General features: G+C 40.9%; 1 protein-coding gene across 1 annotated transcript in view; it reads right to left on the bottom strand.

The window, feature by feature from the left end:
* Positions 1–282: 282 nt before the first annotated feature.
* Positions 283–27881, bottom strand: part of METTL16 (methyltransferase 16, RNA N6-adenosine) — a 63537-nt gene continuing 35938 nt past the window's right edge. Inside the window, exons 7-10 of the mRNA XM_060082309.1 lie at positions 16563–16632; positions 15385–15474; positions 4351–4524; positions 283–3621 (exon numbers count right to left, since the gene is read on the bottom strand). Coding sequence (XP_059938292.1) covers positions 2998–3621; positions 4351–4524; positions 15385–15474; positions 16563–16632 — 958 coding nt within the window. The 3' untranslated portion in view covers positions 283–2997. The remainder of the gene's footprint in view (positions 3622–4350; positions 4525–15384; positions 15475–16562; positions 16633–27881) is intronic.

Raw genomic sequence — 27881 nt, 5'->3', positions numbered from 1 at the left:
TGGAAAAATACAAGACATCAGATGAGAAAAGAGCATAATATAAAACTACAGCATGGGGCTTCCCTGGTGGCACAGTGGTTGACAGTCTGCCTGCCGATGCAGGGGACACGGGTTCGTGCCCCGGTCCAGGAAGATCCCACATGCCGCGGAGCGGGTGGGCCCACGAACCATGGCTGCTAAGCCTGCCCGTCCGGAGCCTGTGCTCTGCAACGGGAGAGGCCACAACAGTGAGAGGCCCGCGTACCGCAAAAAAAAAAAAAAAAAAAGTAAAAAAAACACAAAACTACAGCATGAACACAACCAAAGTTGAACCCACACACTCACACCCCCCATCTACAGAAAGAGATTAGAGACTAGAAGGAAACACTGAAATACCAATAGTGGCTGTGCTTCAGAAGGTTGAGACTAGGGGTGATTTTGAAGCTGTTTTCTCCTTTCATCTTTCCAAATCTTTAATAATGAGCACACACTACTCTTTTATAGTGAAACAAACAAGCAAATACTTAGTGACCACTTATCGAGTGAATGGTTGTCACCTAACTCACTTATCCTAAAATTTTATGAAGATATAAACTAGGTTTGGGTCCAGCATATGATTCCAATGTGTCCTAAGAGGTAAGCAGAGCAGGATGGTGTGGGTGGGTACAGGAGATGAGCACAGGAATCTAGGGCCCTGCAATGAATCTTGGCTCTGTGGGACCCTGGGTGTTGGTTTCCTTATCCTGTCAAAGAAGAGGCTGGACTAGCAGAGTGGTTCCTAATCTTCAGTGAGTTACTAACCACTCTGAGTCAGGGATGCTTCTCTCCAGAAAAAAACCCCAAATATGTCCAGAGCTTTCGGAAATAATCCAGGAGGCTATGGGTTCTCCAGAGGTCCACGGACCAGGTTAAGAACACTGGTTGGAAGAGTCATGTACCAAAATGTTCATAGCAGCCCTATTTACAATAGCCCGGAGATGGAAACAACCTAAGTGTCCATCATCGGATGAATGGGTAAAGAAGATGTGGCACATATATACAATGGAATATTACTCAGCCATAAAAAGAAATGAAATTGAGCTATTTGTAATGAGGTGGATGGACCTAGAGTCTGTCATACAGAGTGAAGTAAGTCACAAAAGAGAAAGACAAATACTGTATGCTGACACATATATATGGAATTTAAGAAAAAAAATGTCCTGAAGAACCTAGGGGTAAGACAGGAATAAAGACACAGACCTACTAGAGAATGGACTTGAGGATATGGGGAGGGGGAAGGGTAAGCTGTGACAAAGCGAAAGAGAGGCATGGACATATATACACTACCAAACGTAAGGTAGATAGCTAGTGGGAAGCAGCTGCATAGCACAGGGAGATCAGCTCTGTGCTTTGTGACCGCCTGGAGGGGTGGGATAGGGAGGGTGGGAGGGAGACGCAAGAGGGAGGGGATATGGGACCATATGTATATGTATAACTGATTCATTTTGTTATAAAGCAGAAACTAACACACCATTGTTAAGCAATTATACTCCAATAAAGATGTCAAAAACAGAACACTGGTTGGTTAATATGTTCTCTTCTGCAGCTCTGTCTCCACGGCCACAGGGAGGTATAATACGGTCCTATTTCCATTTCCTGTATCTTTGCTGAGGGACTGGTCTAGCTGCTGCCAAAGTATGCCAAGGTCATCAGTTTTCTGCCCCAACCAATGTCACCTTTTAAAAGTGTGGCTTAACTACACAGTCTTCTTTGCAAATAGCAAGGAGCTCTGGTACCATACTCAGAAATTTCAGGCTAAATAGAACCCTAGGCTGCTGGTGTAAATTCAAGCCATGAAAGTCAAGCACAGCAGAGGGTAACTGAGACACCAAGAGAATAAAAGAGAGACTCCTTTTCCAGAGACATTCCTGCCAAGCCCTGACACTACAATTAGAAACATGTTTTAAGAACATAGTTACCTCGGCCTTAGAATTCTCCAATGGTAACAGGTAAACACAGAAGGGATTACAAGGGAACCCAAAAAAACCGTCTTTGATCAGCGACAACTTATCTGCCAATAGGTGAGACTTTCTTAAGCAACTTACTACACATAACTATCTTGCTCCATTTTTATTTCTATCATCAATCACCTACCCATTCAAAGCCAAGAAAATATTTTCCCCAACCCCAGGATTCAAACAAGATTGACAGTTTTCAATTCTGAATACTCTTATATTAGCTCCACTTCAAATGTTGAAACAAATTTTAAAAAATCACACACCAGTAAAACTGCTACAAAATAGTACTTTAAACAGGTTGGAGGTAGGGGTATGGCTTCATTCTGCTGTATCTCAGTCACATCTGGCAGTTTTGATTCCCTAATTCTGTTTCTGAAATAACCAACATCAAAACAGACAAAAGTCAGGAATATGCCGATGTTTCCGACGTTTCCAGGCGCTTCCTGATTGGCCCTTCTTCCTGGCATTACTGAGCGTTCTCTCCCCGACTCTCCCGCCACCTACCATTAGGCCAGTTCCTTTCTCAGGACTGACACAGGGGTCATCAATTATATGTACCCAAAGTCTTCAGTCTTGAAGGTGACTTTAGAAGGTGGTACAGGGCTATCTGGTATACCACCTCCACCAGGGGGCTGAGAAAGTCACCCCTTCTCAGGAAGCAACCAGGGGTGACAGAGTGTGATGCTCTGTAAGTTCTGACCAGGATCAGACTGCAAAAATCATCCTTTTGGCCTCAGAAAACCAGTCTAAAGCTAAGGTGATCAGCTTAAGTCAGGTTTAAATCCCTTGTGAGTTTACTGATGGCTTTTTGTTGATGCAAATAACCACAATTCTTCCTCTGAACTACCATACTACAGTGCCCTGTTAACTTAAAAAAAAAGGGAGGGGGATGTTTTAAATGGATTAATTTGTTTCAGATAATTCCATATAATGTTACCAGTGGGCCAATGGTGGGATTCAACTTGCCACCCCACAGGCCACACTCCAAAGCAAGCTGCTTTACTGTGCAAGGAGTTTGGAGTTAACTAGCAACAAGCCTGAAAATTTGGTTACGTATATAAGTACAAAGCTGGTTCATCAAATCCCTGTTCTGGCCCTCAACCCAATGCATTTCAACTAAGGCATCATCTACCTCCTTCTTAACGTTTATCAAACACTTGAATAGGTAACATCCAGCTACTCTTTGGAGATGGTTCCCTTTTTCAGACACTGGGTTGCTGAATTGCTCAGAAGCCTCTTGGTCCTGGGCTCCATTACTGGAGCCTTTACAACTTTCCCAAACCTCCATCTCTCCCTTTTCCTCACTCCTTTCATCCTCCATGGGTTCTGGGTTTTCCTCCTGGGAAAGCGAGTCTTGGTTTGGGCCATGGCCTTCCACAGTGGCAGACTCGCCTTCCTGTAGAGCAGGCCCGCACAGAGCGCTCTCCTGGGGACCCTGAGCCAAGTCTTGGCTGTTGCCAGACTCTTTAGCGGGGGACCTTTTCTCTTCCAAGGCTTGGATGACGTTCTTGGGAGCTCGGGGAACTTCTCTCAGTTGTCTCACTCGGTCCCTTTTCTTCCTCCTTAAGTGAATCCAGGAGTTTTCTATGGCCGTTAGGAAAAGGCTAATTTCCTCCTTTCCACAGGGAACTCGTTTATGCTGGACCTGTTTGGAGGAAAAACAGAATTTTATAGGAAATCACTTTTCTCCTCTGAAAACTCCTTAGAACTTTCTTTTTTAAAAAAGAAAAGAGGGGGCTTCCCTGGTGGCGCAGTGGTTGAGAGTCCGCCTGCCGATGCAGGGGACACGGGTTCGTGCCCCGATCCCGGAAGATCCCACATGCCGCGGAGCGGCTGGGCCCGCGAGCCATGGCCGCGGAGCCTGTGTGTCCGGAGCCTGTGCTCCGCAACGGGAGAGGCCACAGCAGTGAGAGGCCCGCGTACAGCAAAAAAAAAAAAAAAAAGAAAAGAGGGCTTCCCTGGTGGCGCAGTGGTTAAGAATCTGCCTGCCAATGCAGGGGACACAGGTTCGAGCCCTGGTCCAGGAAGGTCCCACATGCCGCGGAGGAACTAAGCCCGTGCGCCACAACTGCTGAGCCTGTGCTCTAGAGCCCAACGAGCCACAACTACTGAGCCTGCGTGCCACAACTACTGAAGCCCGCGCGCCTAGAGCCCGTGCTCCGTAACAAGAGAAGCCACTGCAATGAGAAGTCCGCGCACTGCAGCGAAGAGTAGCCCCTGCTTCCCGCAACTAGAGAGAGCCCCGCGCACAGCAATGAAGACCTAACGCAGCCAAAGATAAATAAACTTTTAAAAAAATTAAAAAATAGAAGAAAAAAATAAAAGAAAAAAGATTATTATAAGTACTTCTTCAATGTGCTTATTAACCAGGTACCTTCAGATCGGTGAGAATTTTTTCAATCCATGTTGTCACAACTACTATGCCTTCCACTGTCTCAGAGCCCAAAGACGATGCTTTGAGGGATAATTCTTTCATCACAGATTCCAATACTACAAACGTAATGGGTTTCCTTGGCTTCTCTAATTTTCTTCGCTTACTTGGTGGTGACTGAAAGAAAAAGAAGGCATGGGAGAAGAGGAAAGGTTATCCAAATAATTAAATATGTCTTATAATGAATTCAGCTTGGGAAATATCCATGACCTCTGCTACCAATCACAGAGCAATAAAAACACAAAGGCCTTTGCATATTTATTTTTAATACTCAAAACAACCCTGCAAAATGGGTTTATCATCTCCCCATTTTATAGAAGGGAGAAACTAAGATACAGAGAGCCTATGTAATCAGCTCCAGGTCGCACAGTTAGTATTTGTTAAGTTAGGATTTGAACCCCAAAGCCAGGTTCTTTTCTGCCATACCATGCTGCCTGTGTTTTGGCTATCAGTATGTAACTCCTCCACTTACTAAATGTCCTTAATTTACCTGTTGTGCCCAAAACAGGCCTGTGCAAGTACTTCTTTCATGGCACCTCAAGGACTCCAAGGGCATTGTGTTCTTTTCTATAAAGAAATACATGGCTTAAAATCACCACCTTGTAGCCTGAGTTTATACTTGCCAAGGCTTGAAAGAAAGCAGCTGGTGAGCCACAGTTTGTGAGATCACATGCTAGGAATGACCAGGGCCACCAGAATTACATGGGCGGAAAAGGACACTGAATCTTGGTTAACATTAGGGCCAAGCCAGTGGCTAGCTAAGCACTGCCTCTCAGCTGGGGAGAGGGGACACCAGTACCGAAGAGAACAGTGGATTTGAAAGCTGGTTCCACATAACTCAAGGTTGTCATCTTTCTTTAAATTTCAAGCTTGGAAAGTGATTTACACTCTACCCACTAGAGGGACTCAAGTTCCATTTTAAAAACCAAGTGACACTGCGGTATTTAAAGTTTATTTCTTTAAAGTAAAAACTTGCTAAATTTGTTTAAATGACTCAGCTAACACCAGATATATTATGGATACTTTAAGAGACAGACTTGTAGACAACTTTTATCAAAACTTAAAAAAAATTAAGCTAATTCTAAGGTTAATGGGTCAAAATGAGCAGGATTATAAGAAGAAAGGCTCAAAAAAAGAAAACACCTAGTCAGCTTTGAAGATCTTCTCCTAAAAAAAAAAGCCTCTGATAATTGTGCTGCTAAATCCAGTTCTGCCTGGAAACAGTGACAGAGCATGTCCATATTCACACATAGTCAGGTCCAGTTACTGGGTGAGGCCTTATAGGAACTAACCAGCAACTCCCTACCCCACACATACACAACAAAATATCCAGTTTATTCTATGCTAGAAAACTTTTAGATGGTATTTCTTAGAAACAATCTACAATTTCTCTTTATACCAGATATTAACTAATAAAAAATGGAAATTAAAGAACAATAGAAAACAAGCTTAGAAGAAAAAGGACCAAAAACAAAGGGTGTGTGTATGAGTCAGAAACCTGCTCTTGAGAAATGAATGGTGGACTCTAAGCCCTGAGGTCTGAACTTGCTCAGTTAATGTTTCAGACAAGATGAGACAAATTCATGTTGACATTAAGATAGTAGTATTGTTATTACTCAATCACCCAGCATAAGAAACATAATTTCTACAATTACGGAGAGCCTAACACTTTGCACTAAGGAGCTTAAGATATGATTATTAAGCTGGGGGTGAAAAAAGATGGTGGTGTTGTAGGAGGAGGATGGGGGAGAAGAATCAGATTCCCTTTCCACTTCCTGACATCCAAGGCTGTTAACATGGAAAGGTCACCGTCACAGGGCCATCCCTGACAGCACGTCAAAGGTCATCTACAAATATGGCTAAAAGGATAACGCCCCATCTCTCTTCTGACAGAGGTGGTAATCATTTGTGCTCACAAATTCCAACCAGCAAAGTGAAGATATTGCCGTGTTTCCCATTTCCTGCACTATTCTTCTCCAAAAGAGTAACAATGGACTCATCATCATTTCTAGAACTAAAGGAGAAAAATGCATCCTCACCAAACTTAACAAGAGCTCTATCAAGGATCCACTTTACAAGTTCTAAGGGAGTCGGAAACAACAAAACAGTTTATTGCCTTGTTACACCAGTACTAAAATGAAACCTCTATCTCGTACATTGCTCCTTTACCTTGCATCCTGGCTCCAGTGTTCCATATACAATGGTCAATCAACAAATCTGGTATTTCTGAAGATTTTTAGTGAATTGTTTTAATACACACACATATTCTCAGGATTGTTTTAGTTTTACTCTATTATAGAAACTAGGTAGGCACTCAAAGAGACAGATAATTTATACTTTAGAAGTTCTCAAAGTTTTTAAATGATTAAAGATTAACTTAAGCCTGGCTTACAGCAATCATTCCTCTCCCTTTCTTGTTCGTACTGTAAATTCTTAGTAGGCAGGGCCAGAGTAAAATACAGGAGCAGGTCTTAAAGAAATTAATAGTTAAATTCAACCCCACAGGTTCAAGAGTAGGTAACTGTATATATACCCTGTTACAACACCAGCAAATAGAAGCTGACTTTTCCCCAACTGAGATGATCTTAACTTGCTAATATGCTTTTAAATCTCAAACCACAAATATTTACAATGAAGAGTTCTACACTCAAACTGTCATAATATAGTTTAGAAGACAAAGTAACATAAATAATTCAATATTTTAAAGCATAAATTTAAAAATCAATAATTTACAATGGTTAATTCAGCTTAATGCAAAGAATCAGAAGGTGAATTTACAACTGGTTTTGGATTAGAAGATGAACTACTGTATTACCCAGCTGAAATTACAATGTGAAAGAAGTTTGGTGGGGAGTTGTAAATCCCACAGGGGATACAGGTTTTGTATTGCTTGAACTGCAAGGATTCAATGAATAAAAATCAACAGGGGGAGGAGCATCAAGTGTTACTAGACTGAAACCATAAATTGGACAAAAACAGTTCCTAAATTTTTAAAATATGCTTTACCTAGCAGAGCTGTCTTTAAATTTCTTAAATCCTCACTCTTAATTTCTAGATCTCAGTGGTACAATAGTCAGGAGACTTTCAAATTACGTGTAACCTGACACAATTCCGTGTAGCATCTGCTATGCTGTGCTGAAGCTCTGCTGTTAACTACAGCTAAGGCAGAAACTCCCAAGGAAGCCACAGGCTGCATGAAAGCTTTAAGAGCTCCCTTGTATCTGCAGGAAAAGAAGGGAGTCATTCACTAAGATCTGCTGAGCATGAAGCCACAGCCTCCTCGTTTAGACAAAGCAGCTTCTAGAATGGTCTGGAGGGGAAAGGAGTGCTCTTGGCTACTGCACTGGGGTCTTCCCTGCTCTACCATACTCTGAATGGCTACTGCCCCAGGTCCTCCAGGAACAAGCAGAATGTCTGTAAGCTGTTATTCAGCACAGGCTGTCATTTATGGAGAAACAAAGCCAAGCAGCCAACACTGACACCTGGCTGGAATACACACAGGAGGTGCGCTGGGAAGGACAGTCAGACCATCTTGCTTTATTCAAATGTGTATCAGCTCTGCTGCCATGAAGTGGACAAAATATTTTGTTGTCTAGAAGTGTGGCTTCCTTATTAACAGCCCAGTGGCATTTCTGTTGTTACCTAATCTGACAAGTTACTGTTTCTAAAATGTCCTTGTAATCATTCCTAGATATATGCAGAAACAGTAAAAAGTAAAAAATCAAGGGGAAGAAATTTTATGTAGAATGCTACCTATCTAAGAAGGGGTGGCTATAACTACATGTGTATTTCTTTATATTAAAACAACCAAACAAAAAACAATGGAAGGATAAATTATAAAATCGTTTAAATAGTAACCCAAGGAGAAGAGGGATTAATTGGGGTGAAAGAGACAAGAGAAAGAAGCTAGACTTCTAACTATATCTTTTTCAATATTTGATTTTGAAACCATGGGTAAATAGCTTTTACAATTACGAAACAAAATTAAAGAGCACAAAAAGAGGCAATCCCTAAAAATATAAAGTAGAATGAAACAAATGAACATAACTGTGTACGGACTTGGTGGCATAAACCCACAAAAAGGAAACATTCCAAATGACTTTAAAATCCATCATGAGACAGTCCCCAAGGACAAAAGAATGAAAAAAAAAAAAAAAGCTATTTTCACAAATCATTTGGTGATGTTAACTTTGAGATTGCCGTGGTGTATCATGGGCCAAAACAAATGAGTAATTAATTATGGTCAAGGACTGAGATTTTTGGCATGGAATTTTTGAACGGGAGACATAGATAGACAATTGGTGAAGTAGAAACTAAATAGAAAGTCTGAACTAGGATGTATTTTATCTTTAAAAAGGAAATCGAAAAATAGTTGCTGCCAGCTCTGAGGAAGAGTCAAAAATATGAACTGGGAGCAACCTGTCATACTAGACAGCAACGGAGCTACCCAAGATTCTAGTATGATAAGACGACTCAGCATCCAACTTGAATAAACACTCCATGGGCAAAGATGGGACATAATCTGTGCATCAATAAAGATAATAAGTGTAACAGACTGAAAAATACTGAAAGTGTAAATCCATGAGTTCATAATAGTCTAAAAACAAAACCTAAACCACCCTCTTTGGTCACTTCTGGGAGATGCTAGGGAACTAACTAACTAACTAACTAACTCATTATTCTTAAAACTAACTAACTCATTATTCTTAAAACTGAAAAGTAAAGCAAAATAATCAAGCATTTATCCTGCCTTTACCAGATGAACTGTACCTCAACGTAACCAAATAATTGATAAGGGGAAGTTTCTCTTTATAAGTACTTTAGCAATAAATAAAGAAGGAATAATAGAATCAGAATATCAACATTCTGTAACTGTAAATGAATTAATGGATCCAGGCAATGATCATCAATGACTGCTCACATTGCAAGAAGACAAAAGCAAACATTATGTGGCTCCTGATGGAAGTTCTGAAGCATACCACACACCACCTAGAAAGCAGTCTCCCACCCGCCCCATCAAAACTGTACAATATCTGATCATGCCTCTGGCTCTAACTGCCAATTTACAGGAAAGACAGGGTCTGAGGAACATATTAACACCACGGAGATGCACTCAGAAAAATCCAGATGTAAAAAACTCTATAGGACAAATATCCCATTTTCTTTAACAAATAAATTACAAGGGAGTGGGTGAGAGAAGGGGGAAAGAGGGGGTGGGCAATCAGACTAAAAGCAATTCAAAGGATATACCAATCAACTGCAACACATAAAACTTAGTAAGACTCTAGTTTGACAAACTTTAAAACATCTGAGACAGTAAGAAAAATTTGATCAACTATACAGCCAACGTGAAGGAATTATGAATTATTGTGGTGATGTTTTTTTTTAAAGAATCTTCACCTTTTACAGATAAATATGAAAATGGTTATGGATAATATACTGTCTGAGATTTGCTTCAGAATCGTCAGGGCAGGGGGAAGGAGTACATGGAATACAGATGAAACAAGAATAGCCATGAGCTGTCAACAGCTAAAGTAGGTGACTGATAAGATAGGTAAATACTAGGTGTCTTCCTAGACTGTCAATCGACTCAATATTAAAATTATTTAACTTCAAAAACTAAAAACAAAGATATATATTATGGAATAGAATACAAAATTCAAATGCATATTAAAGAGAAAAGAAGAGACTTCACAAGTACAGAGTGCTTCCTGGGAAATTCTTTATTGTCACCTTGATGCCCAGGGATTTGTCAGAAAACATTTCCTCCTATAGCTGATACTTCAGTGGAAAAGTCTGAGAATCACTGTACCACATCATTTATTCCTTCATTTTCATTCATTTAATAATTATTATTTGAGGACCAGACACTATACTAGGTTGATGCCACGTAGAAGACACAATATGGACAAAGAATAGTGAACACAGGAGCAGGATCCCAATATCAGTTTAGGAAGAGTGAGGGCAAACTTCACAGGTGGCAGTATCTGAACTAACTTGATAGATGAGAGTCTGATGGTCAGAGAGGAATCTCCTGGAGAGGGATCAGAGAGCAGAAGCTCAACATTACTGGGGCATCAAATATGGAGGTGGGTGAGAAGGAATGGTGGGGAATGACAGTACAATATATTCTACTGAGGATTTACTATATACCAGGCACTGTGTTAATTATATTTAATCCTCAAAACCCTATGTGGTAGGTACTATTATTACCCTCATCTTATAGATGAGGAAACTGAAACTTAGAAAAGTAACCTCCTCAACATAAAGCTAGACAGGGGCCAGCACACAAAAGGCTTTTTCTATACACTATGCAATAGTTTTGGTGTTATCCACCATGCCACAGTTAAACAGAATACCAATACAAACTACTAGGTCACAAGGAAGTTCATGCAGAATACAAATGACTGAAAGAGATAAGTCCAGAGAGATGTCTATGGGCTGCATGGTTAAGAAGCCTTTATGCAGAAGCTGGAACAGAGCTGGGCTGCAGTGGAGGGAAGTTCACAGGAAGGATCAGAGAAAGGGCTGTGAGCAAAGGCTGTACAAAGTCAGTTATGACTCTGGCATCATGAGAAGACTGTGGAACTTCTAATATCGTAGAAGACAGTACAGTCAGGAAAACAGGGAGCAATTAGGACGGAAGGGAAAGTCAAAGACAGATTTGGGAGGCCCAAGGAGCCACTGAGGAGCTATACATTCTTTGAGTGGTGGGTTTAGGATGAATCCAAGTGACTGTTACATGGGAAGGCTGTTGGGATGGCCTTATAAGCAAGGTGATGAAGGGTTGCCTAAGTAGGTTAATACATGTCTAGGCTGCAATAAAAGGCAGTCCTTTGGCAGTACAGTGAGTAGGAGCTTAGGCTGTGAAATCAGACTAATCTGGGCTCCAACCTTTTTAGAGCCTCCAATTTCCTCATCTAGGAAGTGGGGATAATACCACGTATTCGACTGTTGTCAGGTTTAAATAAAATGACATAATGTGTGTGAAGCCTTCACATCACAGTTTGAAGCACTATATCCACTGCTTTAAATCTACTATACCTATTAACGTCCTGCTTGCAATGCTGCTCCTTAGTAGAAGTCCTACATCATTCCTTTTAACATTCAACAAATACTTACCAAGCACCAACTATGAGTCAGACACTGACAATTCCTCCTCCGTGAAGTCCTCTCATACTAGCCCAGCCTGAACCATTTCCTTTTCTGAACTCCCTAATTCCACACCATTCTGGTCCCTACCATTCATTTCATTACTTACTCATATATAAAATTTTGTATCAATACTTCACATATTTTTCTCTCCCATAAAACTGATCATCATAAGGTATAGAAAATGGTATCTTATTTCTTTGGTATTATCACAATGAACATCACACTTAATAAGAAAAGTAATAAAGAGGAGGAGCCTTAGCTTTGGTTTTGTTCAAGAGCTCAGCTCCCTAACCATCACTTCTGTTTTACAGCATAATATACAGTCTGGTATAGTACTGGTTTTCTAACCATGTCTTAACAGCAGAATCCTTTCAATAAATAAAATTAATACATAATACTGACAAAAGCAGATCAGCTCTGGTTAAAATGAGAGAGAGCCCTGAAGTACCAGCCTTACATCTGCCCCCAACTGTCATCCCCTGGGCACCAACACAGAATCCCTCCTCTATCTAGAATCAGTTTGAGAACCTGTGGAATAGTAAGTGGAGCACTATCAGAAGACCCCCACTCTGACACTAACAAGGTTACATAATTAATTTGACCCCTTACCTCCATTTGTTCTCCAAAAAGCCCTCTAGTTATTACTCCCTAGACAGGAAAGACCCAGTCTCAAAGGAAATGTCTTGAACCCAGGAAGGTCATTTTTTATAACCAGAGTTCCTGGGCAATGCTCAGACCAAGAGTGCACAATTTACTACGGCTACATTATTTTTCCTTTTTCTTTTAACAAGTGTCAAACTTCTGAAAGCAAAGCAAAGCAAACCTAAAATAATGCCTTGAGCAATTAGAGGAGAAGCTCGGACAAAGAGGCATTGTAAGTGGCTTGTTAAAATTCTGTAAAGAACCGTCTTTACATTATGTTTCCTTATATTTGTCATCAGTCAAAAATGAATGTACAAAATTCTATCAACACTAGGACTCGTCTTTTTGCTGTTAAAATAAATCCAGACAAGAGCAATGGGCTTAGTGTGGGCACCTGAATCAGAAGTGAATTGGAATTTTTCAGCATTCAGCACCAACAGAAACGAGTCAGTAGGCCTGAGATAAGTGAAAACAGAAGTTGCCATAGTAACTTGCACATTTACCCTAAAAAGGCGGGAGTGGGGGTGGGATGGGGAAGTAGGTCAATATTTCTGCTTAACTAGCTCTAGTCCTTGGCTTCCTCTCCTCACCTAAAGCAGCATATCCTCCTCCCTCCCCACCACTGACAGGAGCAAGGGGAGGAAATGAGGTGACCATGTCAAAAAGCAAGGAGTGGGAGAGGTCCAGGTAGAGGGAAGGTGAACCAAGAGGACAGTCCACTAAAAACGTCCCGAGTGCCTTGGGACTACCCCTGGGAAAGCAGATGCTGATCAAGGGCACCAGTGCTAAGAAACTGTTGCTGGGTTACCACAAATCAGAAATTGCCATTTTCCCTGTAGCAGTTTAAGTGTACCTAATGGAACACTTGGGAGTGCATTATTAACAACTCTGGGTTGGGGGTGGTGGTGGGGAGGGATGAGTACTCTGGCATGGGAGAAACCTGAAGCCCTTAGCAAGAGGCATCCTTTGATGGCTGAAACTATGAACAGGGCTCACGGACGGCTTAAAAGACGGAGGGAGGGAGCAAGTAAAGTAAGCTGATTTTGCTACACAAAAACATAGTGCTCTTGGATACTCTGATCTGAAATAGCTACTAATCCAAGAGGGCAAGGGTGACGCTGGTCCCTGAGATGGCCTGAAGAGTGCCAGAGCTCATTATCAGCTCTTCTGCCTGCGGTACCAACAAGTACAGAAAGCAGGTTAAACAGGAAGCATTTGGAAACAGGTGCAGTTCCATTTTCCTGCAGCTGTTAGTGTCTGCACAGGGATAAGCTAGGACATTACTAACGATTTTAACCATTTGGTGGGAAAGCCCTAGTGCTCTAGAAGACAACAGAAAGGATAATCCCTCAGGGAGGTCAAAAAAGCAGAACCATCTGTTTTAACCAGTGAGAATTTCAAACACAAACCTCTAGATACCCTTCTGCATGGCACAGAGGCAAGTCTAGGCTTCCAACAGGCAGGCCAATCAGACTTGACTGGGAAACTTATTTCAATCCAGCAGCACACCTAGCTGCAGAGCACAGGAAGGAAAGGCTCAGTTTCAAATCTGAGCTCATGTATTCAGAAACATCTGCAAATCACCCCCTTGTACTTCTGCACACGTCTCTACTCCTCTGCCCTATGGGAGAAGGAAAGAGCCTCATAGACACAGCAGCATCTAAGAGAGGCTCTGGAGACCAAGCGTGGCCAAGACCTTGGGAGAGGAGCACCCAGAACAAGCCTGTGGTGTGGACAGGGGATCAGAGACGGCAAGGAGCAGGTACTAGGCCTCCGTAAACACTGTGGGAAGCAGCAGCCCACGATGAGCAACGTGTGCATGAACGTTAAGGCAGATGGCTTCAGGCAACAGTAAGTCAATCATTCTTCCAAGGGAAATGTGAGAACAAACAGATGCTATTCTATTACCACCTCTTAGCACGGCCCAGAATAATTATTCGGTCTAACCAGTTCAGAAACATTTTTCTTTTGCATATAGCAACACAGAGGACAATGAGAATTTTGTGGAACAAATGTTTTAAAACGTTCTATTACGGAAGAATGTTCAAGCTCAAGCACATGCAAAGTAGACAAAATAGGGTAATGAACTATCACCCAGCTTCAAAACTCATCAGTATTCCAGTGCTAATCTTAAAGCCAAGACAGAACTCTTCATTGGAATGATCTCTAAGTTTTACACATCAAAAACCTGCAACCCCAAATGGTAATTTCTACATCCACCAGGAACCCCAGGAGATAGTTACTCTAGGAAAACAGCAGTGTTAATAGAAAATAAACAGACTTCAATTTCAGTGCTTGAGGAATATCTAACAGAATAATCATACCCACAAAGTTTTTGTACCTGAATTTTTTTTTTTTTTTTTTTCTTTTTGCGGTATGTGGGCCTCTTACTGTTGTGGCCTCTCCCGTTGCGGAGCACAGGCCCCGGACGCGCAGGCCCAGCGGCCATGGCTCACGGGCCCAGCCGCTCCGCGGCATATGGGATCCTCCCAGACCGGGGCACGAACCCGTATCCCCTGCATCGGCAGGCGGACTCTTGACCACTGCGCCACCAGGGAGGCCCTGTACCTGAATTTTTTAATTCCTAAAAGATGCATTTCCAACTCATTTATGTCTGCTGCGTAAGAATCAATGAGTTGCACAAACTCACAGAGAAAGGTTCCATAGTCACCATGGTCAGCCTTCCAGGACCATGTCTGGTTTACAACCACTTTCCATTCTTTTTTTTTTTTTCCAGCTTCATTGAGGTACAAATGGCATATATCATTGTGTAAGTTTAAGGTGTACAACTGTGATGATTTCTTGCACAAATATTGTGAAATGACTACCAAATAAGGTTAGTTAACACCTCAATCACCTCACATAATTACTTCTTTTTTTGTGGTGAGAACACAAGATCTATTCTGTTAGCAACTTTAAGGTATATAATACAGTACTGTTAACTATAGTCACCATGCCGTACATTAGATCCCAAGAACTTATTCATCTTACAACTGGAAGTATAACCTTTGACCAACATCTCCTCATTTCCCCATTGCAGCCCCTCCACTTTCGATTCTGACATAAGCATTTGGGGCAAACTTCAGGAAAACAGGACAGTACAGATTTAGTTCATTTATGACCGACTAAAACCCACCATGTGCTGGAATTCAGAGAAGCTAAAGGAAGGTCTCTACTTACTGGTACTGTTACATCATCATAAAAACTCCAAGCCAAAGCCCACCTCATTGTCCGACCTTGGCAGAATTCAGTGTAGGTGACTTTAGGAACCTGAAACCAGCAAACACAGCATCTCATCATTCTAGTAATTCTACTATGTTTCTGGCTCCCGCCTCATGTTAAGTTATATGTTGGTCGTTCTTTTCATCAGTCAACAAACACTACCATCCAAAAACAGTTATGCACAGCTGCCTAATAATCAATGAATAAATTACCTCTCGACAAAGTTGTGGGCCTTCTTCCTGCCATAAAACACGAGAGAGAACTTATAGCTCTGGCCTGAAGGTCCAATATATGAAACACTCAAAACACAGCCCTTCAGAGAACCACTGGTAAAATGATTCATATGTTCTTTTGTTTTCTTTTGTTTAGGAAAGAGAGCCTCTAAGGCCTAGCTGGACACAGCTATGTAGTCTCCCTTTTGTCTACCAGATTTTAGGAAAGAAAACAGAACTACTTTCTAGCTGTTACAATTTTAACAAAGAAAAGGTGTTGTGGGGAAAATAGGATGAGTGGAATGTCAGAGAGAAAACTGAAATCAGAAACTTGGTTCTACTGCTGAACCCACATCTGACCCCCTTCTCTGAAAAGTCATCCTGCTCCTGCCTATTCACGCCCAAACACCATCAACTGGGAGGGGAGTTGGGGAAGTATGTATTTGTCACCTGCTTTTCAAAACAAAAGCAAGGGGCTGAACTTGTGTGGGTCACACCATAGTGGGGTGAAGATCGCACACCGGACTGAAGATCATTCTGGTTTCAGCTGTTCATTGATAACTAGACGTGTGAACTAGACGTGTGACCTGGAACAAGCCCCTTAGCTTCAGTTTCTGCAGTTATAATGGAGTCAGACGTGGGGTCAGTTGTAGGCAGACACCAGGGTTTTTGATGTCTGGTTTCTCTCTGACATTCTACTCATCCTGTTTTCCCCATCTTTTCTTATTGGTCAAAGAAGGCCTTATTTTAATAATTTATAAAAAGTTCCCTTTAGCCCCAAAATTACAACATTAAAAAATAAACAAGCAAAAATAAAAAAAACAAAAAACACATTTAGAGCTTTTAGGTATAAAGGAAAGTTCTATCTATACTCCAAGTACCATCAAAAGTGGATACACCAGAAGAGTAATGACAAAGACGTACCCCTTGTATTCGAAGTTCTTCCTTCAGAGGAGCCAGGCTGCATTTCTTTCCCAGCATACAGCTATACCACCTGGTGGGTGGGGGGAGCAGGAATCAGGCAAGTCAAACACTGTTTATGTGGTTACACATTTTTAAGTTAAGCATTACTCAAGTTAAAAAGATAAGAGTAGCAAACAAATATTGAGTTAAGTTACAAGTGACAATAACAAGAATTGTATCAATAGCCCAAAGCAACTTAAAAAAAAGCCACTTAGCCTCTCCAATGATTTTAGGGCTGTATGTATGTGGAAAGAGAGTAAGAGAGAGAGGTCTCACCTGCAATGCTCAGAATGAAGGTCATTTAGCTTTGGGACAGAAATTAGTTAATAAACAACAGAAAAAACATGCATATACACCCCCCCACACCATATTAAGAGAAATTGTAAAATCTAGCATGAACCTGTATATTGAGATGCACTCACTTGCAAATAACTTAAGAATATATATTGCATTAAAGTTTCAACAGAACATGAAATAAATTTCTTCTATAGCAAATACAAATCCAGAAGAGGGAGTATGAAGATGGAGTGAACTGGTTAAAAGGTAAAAGGACAGACTTTATTTCTTCTGATTATTCTAAAAAGTTTGCAAAGTATAAAATTTATACAGGACTTCTGCTTCAGCATATGAAGGATTAACTAGTAAGGAAACCGCCCTTCCACAATAAGCTAGGAAACTGGACAAAATATATGAAACAATTTTTCAGACACTAGACAACTGCAGTGAAGACCTATGATCTCAGAGAGAAAAACAAGGTGAGCCCTATAACTGCCAGAGCTTACTGCCTGAAGGAAATTCCCAAGCTGCAAAACAGGGAAAGGAAACTAAAACAGAACCCAATAATCTTGCTGAATTGATGAGACAGAGACTGGAGTTCAGAGAGGCTGAGGCAGTAAGAATTTGAAGAGCAGAATACAAGAGGAAGGAGCTGCATACGGAGAGAATTCTGGGCATCTGCAGAGGAGGTCGCTGGAATATTCTGCAGAATGATCTACATGTGTGGGGTGGAGGCTAGGGAAAGAACTCTCAGAAATCAGTAAGCTGAACAATTCCTGGATTCCAGACAGCTGGGACTAGTTTGTGGATCTACTAGCCAGAGCAGAAAGACCCTGTTAATAAAAGGGGCATCTAGTAGAGTCCTGGAAAGGATACTGCTTTGTAATGGGGATACAGCCTGTTCTATATCTACCCTAATAAAGCTTAAAAGCAAGATTTGAAAGGATCCAACTGATCACAAGTAACTGAAGTAAGCATCAAAACAAAGTTTAACACCCTTTAAAAGAACAGAATGAAACGCAGCACCCCCAAACATAAGATATGCAATGTCCAGCATCCAGTCAAAAACTACCAGACATTGAAAGAAGCAGGAGAGATTCCCTGGTGGCACAGTGGTGAAGAATCTGCCTGCCAATGCAGGGGACACAGATTCGAGCCCTGGTCTGGGAAGATCCCACGTGCCGCAGAGCAACTAAGCCCGTGTGCCACAACTACTGAAGCCCGTGCGCCTAGAGTCCATGCTCCGCAACAAGAGAAGCCACCGCGATGAGAAGCCCACGCACCACAATGAAGAGAAGCTCCTGCTCGCTGCAACTAGAGAAAGCCCGTGCGTAGCAACAAGGACCCAATGCAGCCAAAAATAATAAATAAATAAAATAAAAAATAAAAATAAAAAAAGCAGGAAAATGACTCACAACCAGGATTTAAAAATCAATCATTAGAAACAGGACAAGAAATAAGAGAGATGATGGAATTAGGAGATGAGAACATCAAAACCGCTATTAGGGGCTTCCCTGGTGGCGCAGTGGTTGAGAGTCCGCCTGCCGATGCAGGGGACACGGGTTCGTGCCCTGGACCGGGAAGATCCCACATTCCGCGGAGTGGCTGGGCCCGTGAGCCATGGCTGCTGAGCCTGCGCATCCGGAGCCTGTGCCCCGCAACGGGAGAGGCCACAACAGTGAGAGGCCCGTGTACCACAAAAAAACAAACAAACAAAAAAAAAACAGCTATTAGAAATATGCTCCATAACAAAACATGGACGTGATGAAGAGCAAGAGGGAAGATACAAAAACTAACCAAATGGAACTTCTAGACATGAAAATTATAATATCTAAAATAAAAAATTCACAGATGGGATTAACAGCATATTAGACTCTGCAAAAGAAAAGATGTGTGAACTTGAAGACACAGCAAAACAACTACCTGAAATAAAGCACACAGGGGGAAAAAAAAAAAAAGAAAAAGACCAAAAAAAACGCAGCACCAGTGACCAATGGGACAATATCAAGCAGTACACATAAATGGGGTTTCAGAAAAGGCACAAAAGGAGGACAAAAATATTTGAAAAAAAAGGTCAAAATTTTTCCAAAACTGATAAAAACTATAAACACATATACAAGAAGTTCAATGAACTCCACACAGAAGAAACATAAAGAAAACCATACTATATATTTAAAACAGATAGCCAACAAGGACCTACTGTATAGCACAAAGGAACTCTGCTCAATACTCTGCAATAACCTAAATGGGAAAAGAATTTGAAAAAGAATAGATATATCTATATGTATAACTGAATCACGTTGCTGTACACCTGAAACTAACACAACATTGTTAATCAACTCTAATCCAATATAAAATAAAAATTAAAACAAAAAACATACTAAAGCACCTTATAATCAAATTACAGAAAATTAGAGATAAAAAGAAAATCTTAAAAGCAGGGAGAGGGTAGAGACACATTTTGTTCAAAAGAATAAAGATAAATATTTAATATCAGACTTCTCATCACAAATAATGCAAGCCAGTGCTTCTCTGGTGGCACAGTGGTTAAGAGTCTGCCTGCCAATGCAGGGGGCCCGGATTCAATCCCTGTTCAGGGAACTAGATCCCACATGCATGCTGCAACTAAGGAGCCCGAGTGCTGCAACTAAGGAGCCAGTGAGCCGCAACTAAGGAGCCCGCCTGCCTCAACTAAGACCCAGCTCAACCAAATAAGTAAATAAATAAATAAATAAATAAATTTTAAAAAATGTTGATTAAAAAAAAAAGGAAAACAACCAGAATACAATACCCAGGAACTGTGGGACAACTAAAAAGGTATAAAATATGTGTAATGGAAATCTAGAAGGAAAAGAAAGAGAAAAGAACAGAAGAATCTGAAACAATGACTGAGAATTTCCCCCATATTAATGTCAGAGACAAACCACAGATCCAGGAAGTTAAGAGAACATTGAGTAGAAAAAATGCCCAGAAAACTACACCTAGGTGTGTGATTTTTAAAACACAGAAAATAAAAAAGATAAAGAAAAAATCCTCAAAGAAGCTAGAAAAAGATACACCTTACCTATTGATAAGAATTACATCCAACTTGTCTTAAGAAACCAAGCAAGCAAGAAGAGAGTGGAGTGAAATACTTATTTCAGACAGGGCTGACTTCAAACCAAGGCAAGTTATCAGGAATAATTACACAATGCTAAATAAAGATGACAATCTTTCAAGAAGACTTAACAATCCTTAATGTATTTGTACCTAACAACAGAGCATCAAACTACATGAGGCAAAAACTGACAGAGCTGCAAGGAGAAATGGATAAATCCTCTACTAGAGATGGAAACTTTAACAACCCTCTATCAGAATGGACAGATCCAGCTGGCAGAAAATCAGTAAAGACATAGTTGAACTCACAGCACCATCAATCAACTGGCTCTAATTGACATCTATTAACTATTCATCCAACAACAGCAGAATACACATTCTTCTCAAGCTCACATGGAATATTCACCAAGACAGACCGTGTTCTGGGCCATAAAATACATCTTAACAAATTTTAAAGAATAAAAATCATACAACGTCCGCTCTTACACCATAGGGAATTAAACTTGAAATCAGTAACAGAAAGAGAGCTGGAAAATCCCCAAATACTTGGATATTAAACAATACATTTCTAAATAACACATGGGTCAAAGAAGAAATCTCAAGAGAAATTAAGCAATATTAAAAAAATAATAAATTTATTTATTTATTTTTGGCTGCACTGGGTCTTTGTTGCTGTGTGTGGGCTTTTCGCTAGTTGTGGTGAGTGGGGGCTACTCTTTGTTGCGGTGTGCAGGCTTCTCATTGCGATGGCTTCTCTTGTTGCAGAGCACGTGCTCTAGGCGTGTGGGCTTCAGTAGCTGTGGCACACAAGCTCAGTAGTTGTGGCTCATGGGCTCTAGAGCACAGGCTCAGTAGTTGTGGCACGTGGGTTTAGTTGCTCCACGGCATGTGGGATCTTCCCAGGCCAGGGCTTGAACCCGTGTCCCCTGCATTGGCAGGTGGATTCTTTTTTTTTTTTTTAACATCTTTATTGGAGTATAATTGCTTTACAATGGTGTGTTAGTTTCTGCTTTATAACAAAGTGAATCAGTTGTACATATACATATGTTCCCATATCTCTTCCCTCTTGCGTCTCCCTCCCTCCCACCCTCCCTATCCCACCCCTCTAGGTGGTCACAAAGCACTGAGCTGATCTCCCTGTGCTACGCGGCTGCTTCCCACCAGCTATCTATTTTACGTTTGGTAGTGTATATATGTCCATGCCACTCTCTCACTTTGTCACAGCTTACCCTTCCCCCTCCCCATATCCTCAAGTCCATTCTCTAGTAGGTCTGCGTCTTTATTCCCGTCTTGCCCCTAGGTTCTTCATGACTCTTTTTTTTCTTAGATTCCATATAAATGTTAGCGTACGGTATTTCTTTTTCTCTTTCTGACTTACTTCACTCTGTATGACAGACTCTAGGTCCATCCACCTCACTACAAATAACTCAATTTCGTTTCTTTTTATGGCTGAGTAATATCCATTGTATATATGTGCCACATCTTCTTTATCCATTCATCTCTTAATGGACACTTAGGTTGCTTCCAAACAGAGCTGCAATGAACATTGTGGTACATGACTCTTTTTTTGTTTTTGTTTTTGTTTTTTGCGGTACGCGGGCCTCTCACTGCTGTGGCCTCTCCCATTGCGGGGCACAGGCTCCAGACGCACAGGCTCAGCGGCCATGGTTCACGGGCCCAGCCGCTCCGCGGCATGTGGGATCTTCCCGGACTGGGGCACGAACCTGTGTCCCCTGCATCAGCAGGCGGACTCTCAACCACTGCGCCACCAGGGAAGCCCCACATGACTCTTTTTGAATTATGGTTTTCTCAGGGTATATGACCAGTAGTGGGATTGGTGGGTCGTATGGTAATTCTATTTTTAGTTTTTTAAGGAACCTCCATACTGTTCTCCATAGTGGCTGCATCAATTTACATTCCCACCAACAGTGCAAGAGGGTTCCCTTTTCTCCACACCCTCTCCAGCATTTATTGTATCTAGATTTTTTGATGATGGCCATTCTGACGGGTGTGAGGTGATATCTCATTGTAGTTTTGATTTGCATTTCTCTAATGATTAATGATGTTGAGCATTCATTCATGTGTTTGTTGGCAACCTATATATCTTCTTTGGAGAAATGTCTATTTAGGTCTTCTGGCAGGCGGATTCTTAACCACTGTGCCACCAGGGAACTCCTAAGCAATACTTTTAACTAAATGAAAATGAAAATACAACTTGTTAAAATGTGTGCAGTGAAAGCAGTGCTTAGAGGGAAATTTATAGCATTGAATGAATACATTAGAAAAGAAAGATCTAAAATCTACCATCTAAGCTTCCACCTCAGGAAGCTAAAAGGGCAAATTAAATCCAAAACAAACAGAAGAAAAGAAATAATAAAAATTGAAATCAGGAAATCAACAGAGAAAAATCAATGAAGTCAAAATTTGGTTCTTTAAAAAGATCAATAAATTCAATAAGCCTCTAGCCAGGCTAAGAAAAAAAAAGAAAGGACACAAATTCCTAATAACAGAAATGAAATGGAGCAAAGACAGTCTTTTCAACAAATGGTGCTCGCCTAGACATCCACATTATATATATATATAAAAAAAACTATAAAACTCCTAGAGGATAAAATAGGAGAAAATCTAGATGAGCTTGGATTTGGTAATGACCTTGTAGATGCCAACACCAAAGGCAGGATCCATGAAAGAAAGAATTGATAATCTGGACTTCATTAAGCTCTGTGAAAGATACTGTCAAGAGAATGAAAAGACAAGTCACTGATCAGGAGAAAATACTTACAGAACACATATCTGACAAAGGACTGTTATCTGAAATATACAAAGAACTCTTATAACTCAACAATATGAAAACAAACCTGGTTTTAAAATGGGTATCTAATAAGATACCCATCAAGGAAGATATACAGATGGTAAACAGGCATATAAAAAGATGCTCCAAATCACGTCATCAAGGAAATGGAAATTAAAATGAGATACCACTACACACCTATGGCCAAAATCCAGAACACTAACAATACCAAATGCTGGTGAAGATGTTGAGCAACATTCAGTGAAGCTCTCATTCACTGTTAGTGTAAAGGCAAAAAAGGTTTAGCTGCTTTGGAAGACAGTTTGGCAGTCTTCCAAACATACTCTTACCATGTGATCCAGCAATCGTGCTCATTGGTATTTATCCAAAGGAGCTGAAAACTTATGTCCACACAAAAATACACACACAGATGTCTATAGCAGCTTTATTCATAACTGTCAAAACTTGGAAACAACCAAGATGCCCTTCAGTAGGTGAATGGATAAACTGGTACATTCGGACAACATAATATTATTCAGCATTAAAAAGAAATGAGCTATTAAGCCATGAAAAGACATGGAGGAAACTTAAATATATGTGACTAAGTGAAAGGAACCAATCTGAAAAGGCTACATGGTGTATGATTCTAACTATATGGCATTCTGGAAAAGGCAAAATTATAGAGATGATAAAAAGATCAGTGGCGGGGGTAAGGGGGTGAATACATAGAACATAGAGGATTTTTAAGGCAGTAGAAATATTATGTATGATATTATAATGGTGGATACATGTAAATACACATGTGTCCAAACTCACAGAACATACTGCAGCAAGGATGAACCCTAATGTAAATGATGGACTCTGGGTGATAATGAAGTGTCCATGTAGGCTCATCAATTTTAACAAATGTCCCACTCTGGTGAGGAATACTGAGAATGGGGGAGGTTATGCATGTGTAGGGCAGGAGTATATGGGAAATCTCTGTAATTTCCCCTCAATTTTGCTGTACCTTAAACTAGTCTAAGAAATAAAGTCTATGTACACCTGAAACTAACACAACATTGTAAATCAACTAGAATCCAATAAAATTTTTTTAAAAAGTCTATTACAAAAGAAAGAGAGATACGGGAATGACCAACAAGCACATGTAAAGATGCCCCCCATCACTGGTCATCAGTGAAATGCAACTTAAAACCAGAATGAGATATCATTATATAACCATTAGAATGGATAAACTTTAAAAGAATGAGAGGGCTTCCCTGGTGGCGCAGTGGTTGAGAGTCCGCCTGCCGATGCAGGGGACACGGGTTCGTGCCCCGATCCCGGAGGATCCCACATGCCGCGGAGCGGCTGGGCCCGCGAGCCATGGCCGCGGAGCCTGTGTGTCCGGAGCCTGTGCTACGCAACGGGAGAGGCCACAGCAGTGAGAGGCCCGCGTACAGCAAAAAAAAAAAAAAAAAAAAAAAAAGAATGAGAATATCAAATGGTGTCAGCTGGAACTCTCATATATTGCTGGTGAGAATGTAAAATACTACATACAGCCACTTGAAAACAGCCTGGCAACTTGACTCAGGAATCCTACTCCTAGGTATTTACTCAAGACAGAGGACAAGTTAAGTCCACACAAAGACTTGTATGCAAATGTTCACAGTGGTGTTATCCATACTAGCCAAAACCTGGAAATGATCCAAATGTCCATCAACTGGTGAGTGGATTAACAAATTGGGTATATTCACATAATGGCGTACTGCTTAGCAATAAAAAGGGAGACTATTCATACAGTGTATGGACATGCTACGTGAAAGCCTGTTTTGTGTTCTTTTATGAGATGGCCAGTAAGGTGCAGCCACAAGGAGACAGAGGACAGGCTCAGGAAAAAACAAAGTTTATTATACTTACAATTCCTAGAGACAGGCAGGACTCACCATGCAGGGTCACATGGGGAAGACACTAGGGTGGTCAGGAAGCAGATGACAGGAGTGAGGGGAGGGCTTAGGCCACGGCCTTTATTGGGGTTTCCTCAGGATGGGCAAGGCAGGGCAAGAGTAGCACTGTAGGATCAGCTAGTGTGAATAACCTCTGTGGGCTCTGGGCTATGGAGTGGTCCTCAGTTGCCTGGCACCCAGCCCTGGGATGACTCAGGCAGAGGAAGATGGCCTCCTGGGCTGAAAGGGCAGAGAGAGGAGGGAGAGCTCTGGGCTTGCAGATCCAAGGCCTGCTCAGGCTGGTCCTTTGCCATGTCTAAGAATCAAAGAGCCCAGGGAGGGGCAGTCTCCCCCAGCCAGAGAGGTCAAAACATCATAATACACAGAAAAGTTAAAATATTTACAATACAAAGCCAGACACAAAAAACTACATTCTGTATGTTTCCATTTATTTAAAAGTCTAGAACAGGCAAAACTACTGTGACACAACAACTGAAGCCCGTGTGCCTAGAGCCCGTGCTCCACAACCAAGAGTAGGCCCTGCTCGCCACAACTAGAGAAAAGCCCGTACGCAGCAACGAAGACCCAACACAGCCAAAAAATAAATAAAACAAAACAAAAAACAAACAAACAAACAAAAAACTACTGTGACAGAAAAATCAGTGATCACTAGATGCTGGTAGGGTGGGAAGAGACTGCAAAGGGCCACTAGGGAACTTTTTTTTTTTTTTTTTTTTTTTTTTGCAGTACTTGGGCCTCTCACTGACGCAGCCTCTCCCGTCGCGGAGCACAGGCTCCGGACACGCAGGCTCAGCGGCCATGGCTCACGGGCCCAGCCACTCCGCGGCACGTGGGATCCTCCCAGACTGGGGCACGAACCCGCGTCCCCTGAATCTGCAGGCAGACTCTCAACCACTGCGCCACCAGGGAAGCCCAAGGGAACTTTTTTACAGTGATGGAAATGTTCTATATCTTGATTGTGGTGATGGTAATGTACACATTTGTCAAAATGCATCAAATCATACACTTAAATTGGAGAATGTAACTGTATGCAAGTTATATACCTCAATAGAACTGATTTAAATATATAAATTTCTAAATAATGATGTACCTTATATCTTCAAATATACATAAAGAATAGTTAACAATATAGTAATGTTTTGCATATTTCTTGCTTTATAACATAGCTTAGTTATATTAGCAACATAATCTGTATCCTGCTTTTTTCACCAAGCATCATAATTACTCCTGTCATTTGAAATTCATCTAATTGCACATTAGTTTTAAAGAGAAATTTCAGATTAAGGGGATATACATTCAATATGTATTTGTCTGTATGCAAAATAGCTATTATGAAGGTAAATTTTAAAGTAACAAAAACTCTAAGTGAATTTAAGAGCCTCTAAAATCACATGCTAAGTTAAAACTACAAAAAATTTCCATTTTTATAAGTTGGAAACTGTTGAAGACTGGCAATTTTATATGGTTCAACCTAATACATTAAATAATACAGATGAAAATCTTATTAATTATAAAAGTATGACAAATACTATTATACTGCTTTAGAAGTAGTGTGCATTAACCAATATTTTATTTGTTTTTATTGTTTGTGGGTTCAACAACGGATGACAATCCTTATTTTTGTTTAATCAATCCTTTTTCTGATTTGAAATAAATAATTGTCCTACCTAAATTACTTTAAACAAACCTGGGTAAATTTACTCAGAGCATAATCTATTTCATTTGGCGGCTTTACAAGGTTTGGAAGAAAAAGAATATGCTCCCTTTAAGAAGGCAGTGGAGAAATCATTAACCAGGAATTAAAAGCCTTTGGTATGTTAGGAACAAGATGAAGGAAAAGAAATTAAGAGCAATTAGTGCTCACAAAGTAACAGTATAAAATAGGTTAATTGGGGCTTCCCTGGTGGCGCAGTGGTTGAGAGTCCACCTGCCGGTGCAGAGGACGCGGGTTCATGCCCCGGTCGGGGAGAATCCCGCATGCCGCGGAGCGGCTGGGCCCGTGAGCCATGGCCGCTGAGCCTGCGCGTCCGGAGCCTGTGCTCTGCAATGGGAGAGGCCACGGCACTGAGAGGCCCACGTACGGCAAAAAAAAAAAAAAAAAAAAAAAGGTTAATTAACACCTTTCTTTTAAAATTAGCATTCCTGAACAGATTAAAAAAATTTTTTTTTCATTGAAATATAGTTGATTTACAATGTGTTAATTTCTGCTGTACAGCAAAGTGACTCAGTTATACACATATAGACATTCTTTTTTATATTATTTTCCATTATGGTTTATCCCAGGATACTGAATATAGTTCCCTGTGCTATACAGTAGGACCTTGTTGTTTATCCATTCTATATGTAACAGTTTTCACCTACTAACTTCAAACTCCCACTTCATCCCTCCACCATCCCCTCTCCCCCTTGGCAACCAAAAGTCTGTTCTCTATGTCAGTGAGTCTGTTTCTGTTTCGTAGATAGGTTCATTTGTGCCATATTCTAGATTCCACATATAAGTGATATCATATGGTATTTGTCTTTCTCTCTCTGACTTCTTCACTTAGTATGATAATCTGTAGTTGCATCCATGTCCTGAACAGATTAGATCAGAGTCACCAGAAGCCAAGAAAAGGCCCAGAACAGAGACAAAAGTAAGATGCTACAAATTTCCTCAGGAAATGAAGGGAAGCAAATACTTAAATAACTCAGGCTTGTAATATGTCATTGGTATTTAACATGGGCTTGGCAGAGTTCATTTCTTTTAACCCTTACTGTAAGCTAAAGAGTATATCGTGAATCTTTTCTTTTTTTTTTGGCCACACGGCTTGCAGGATCGTAGTTCCCCAACCAGGGATTGAACCCACACCCTTGACAGTGAAAGCGCAGAGTCCTAACCACTGGACCACCAGGGAATTCCCTATCTTTTAAGATTGAATCTCATCAATATATCAACTGTTTTCTGCAAGTTATATTTCTTATAGAAAAAGCAGAAGTAATTGGGTGTATTAAAAATTGTTTTAGCTTCACTTTTTAAAAAAATGCCTACTGAGGGACTTCCCTCGTGGTCCAGTGGTAAAGAATCCGCCTTCCAATGCAGGGGACACAGGTTCAATCCCTGGTCAGGGAACTAAGATCCCACATGCTGTGGGGCAACTAAGCCCATGCGCCACAACTACTGAGCTCGCGCGC

The sequence above is a fragment of the Mesoplodon densirostris genome, chromosome 18, assembly GCF_025265405.1.
Source record: "Mesoplodon densirostris isolate mMesDen1 chromosome 18, mMesDen1 primary haplotype, whole genome shotgun sequence".
Lineage (NCBI taxonomy): Eukaryota > Metazoa > Chordata > Mammalia > Artiodactyla > Ziphiidae > Mesoplodon > Mesoplodon densirostris.
The sequence above is the reverse complement of the archived record's forward strand: the minus strand, read 5'-3'. Positions and strand labels throughout refer to the sequence as shown.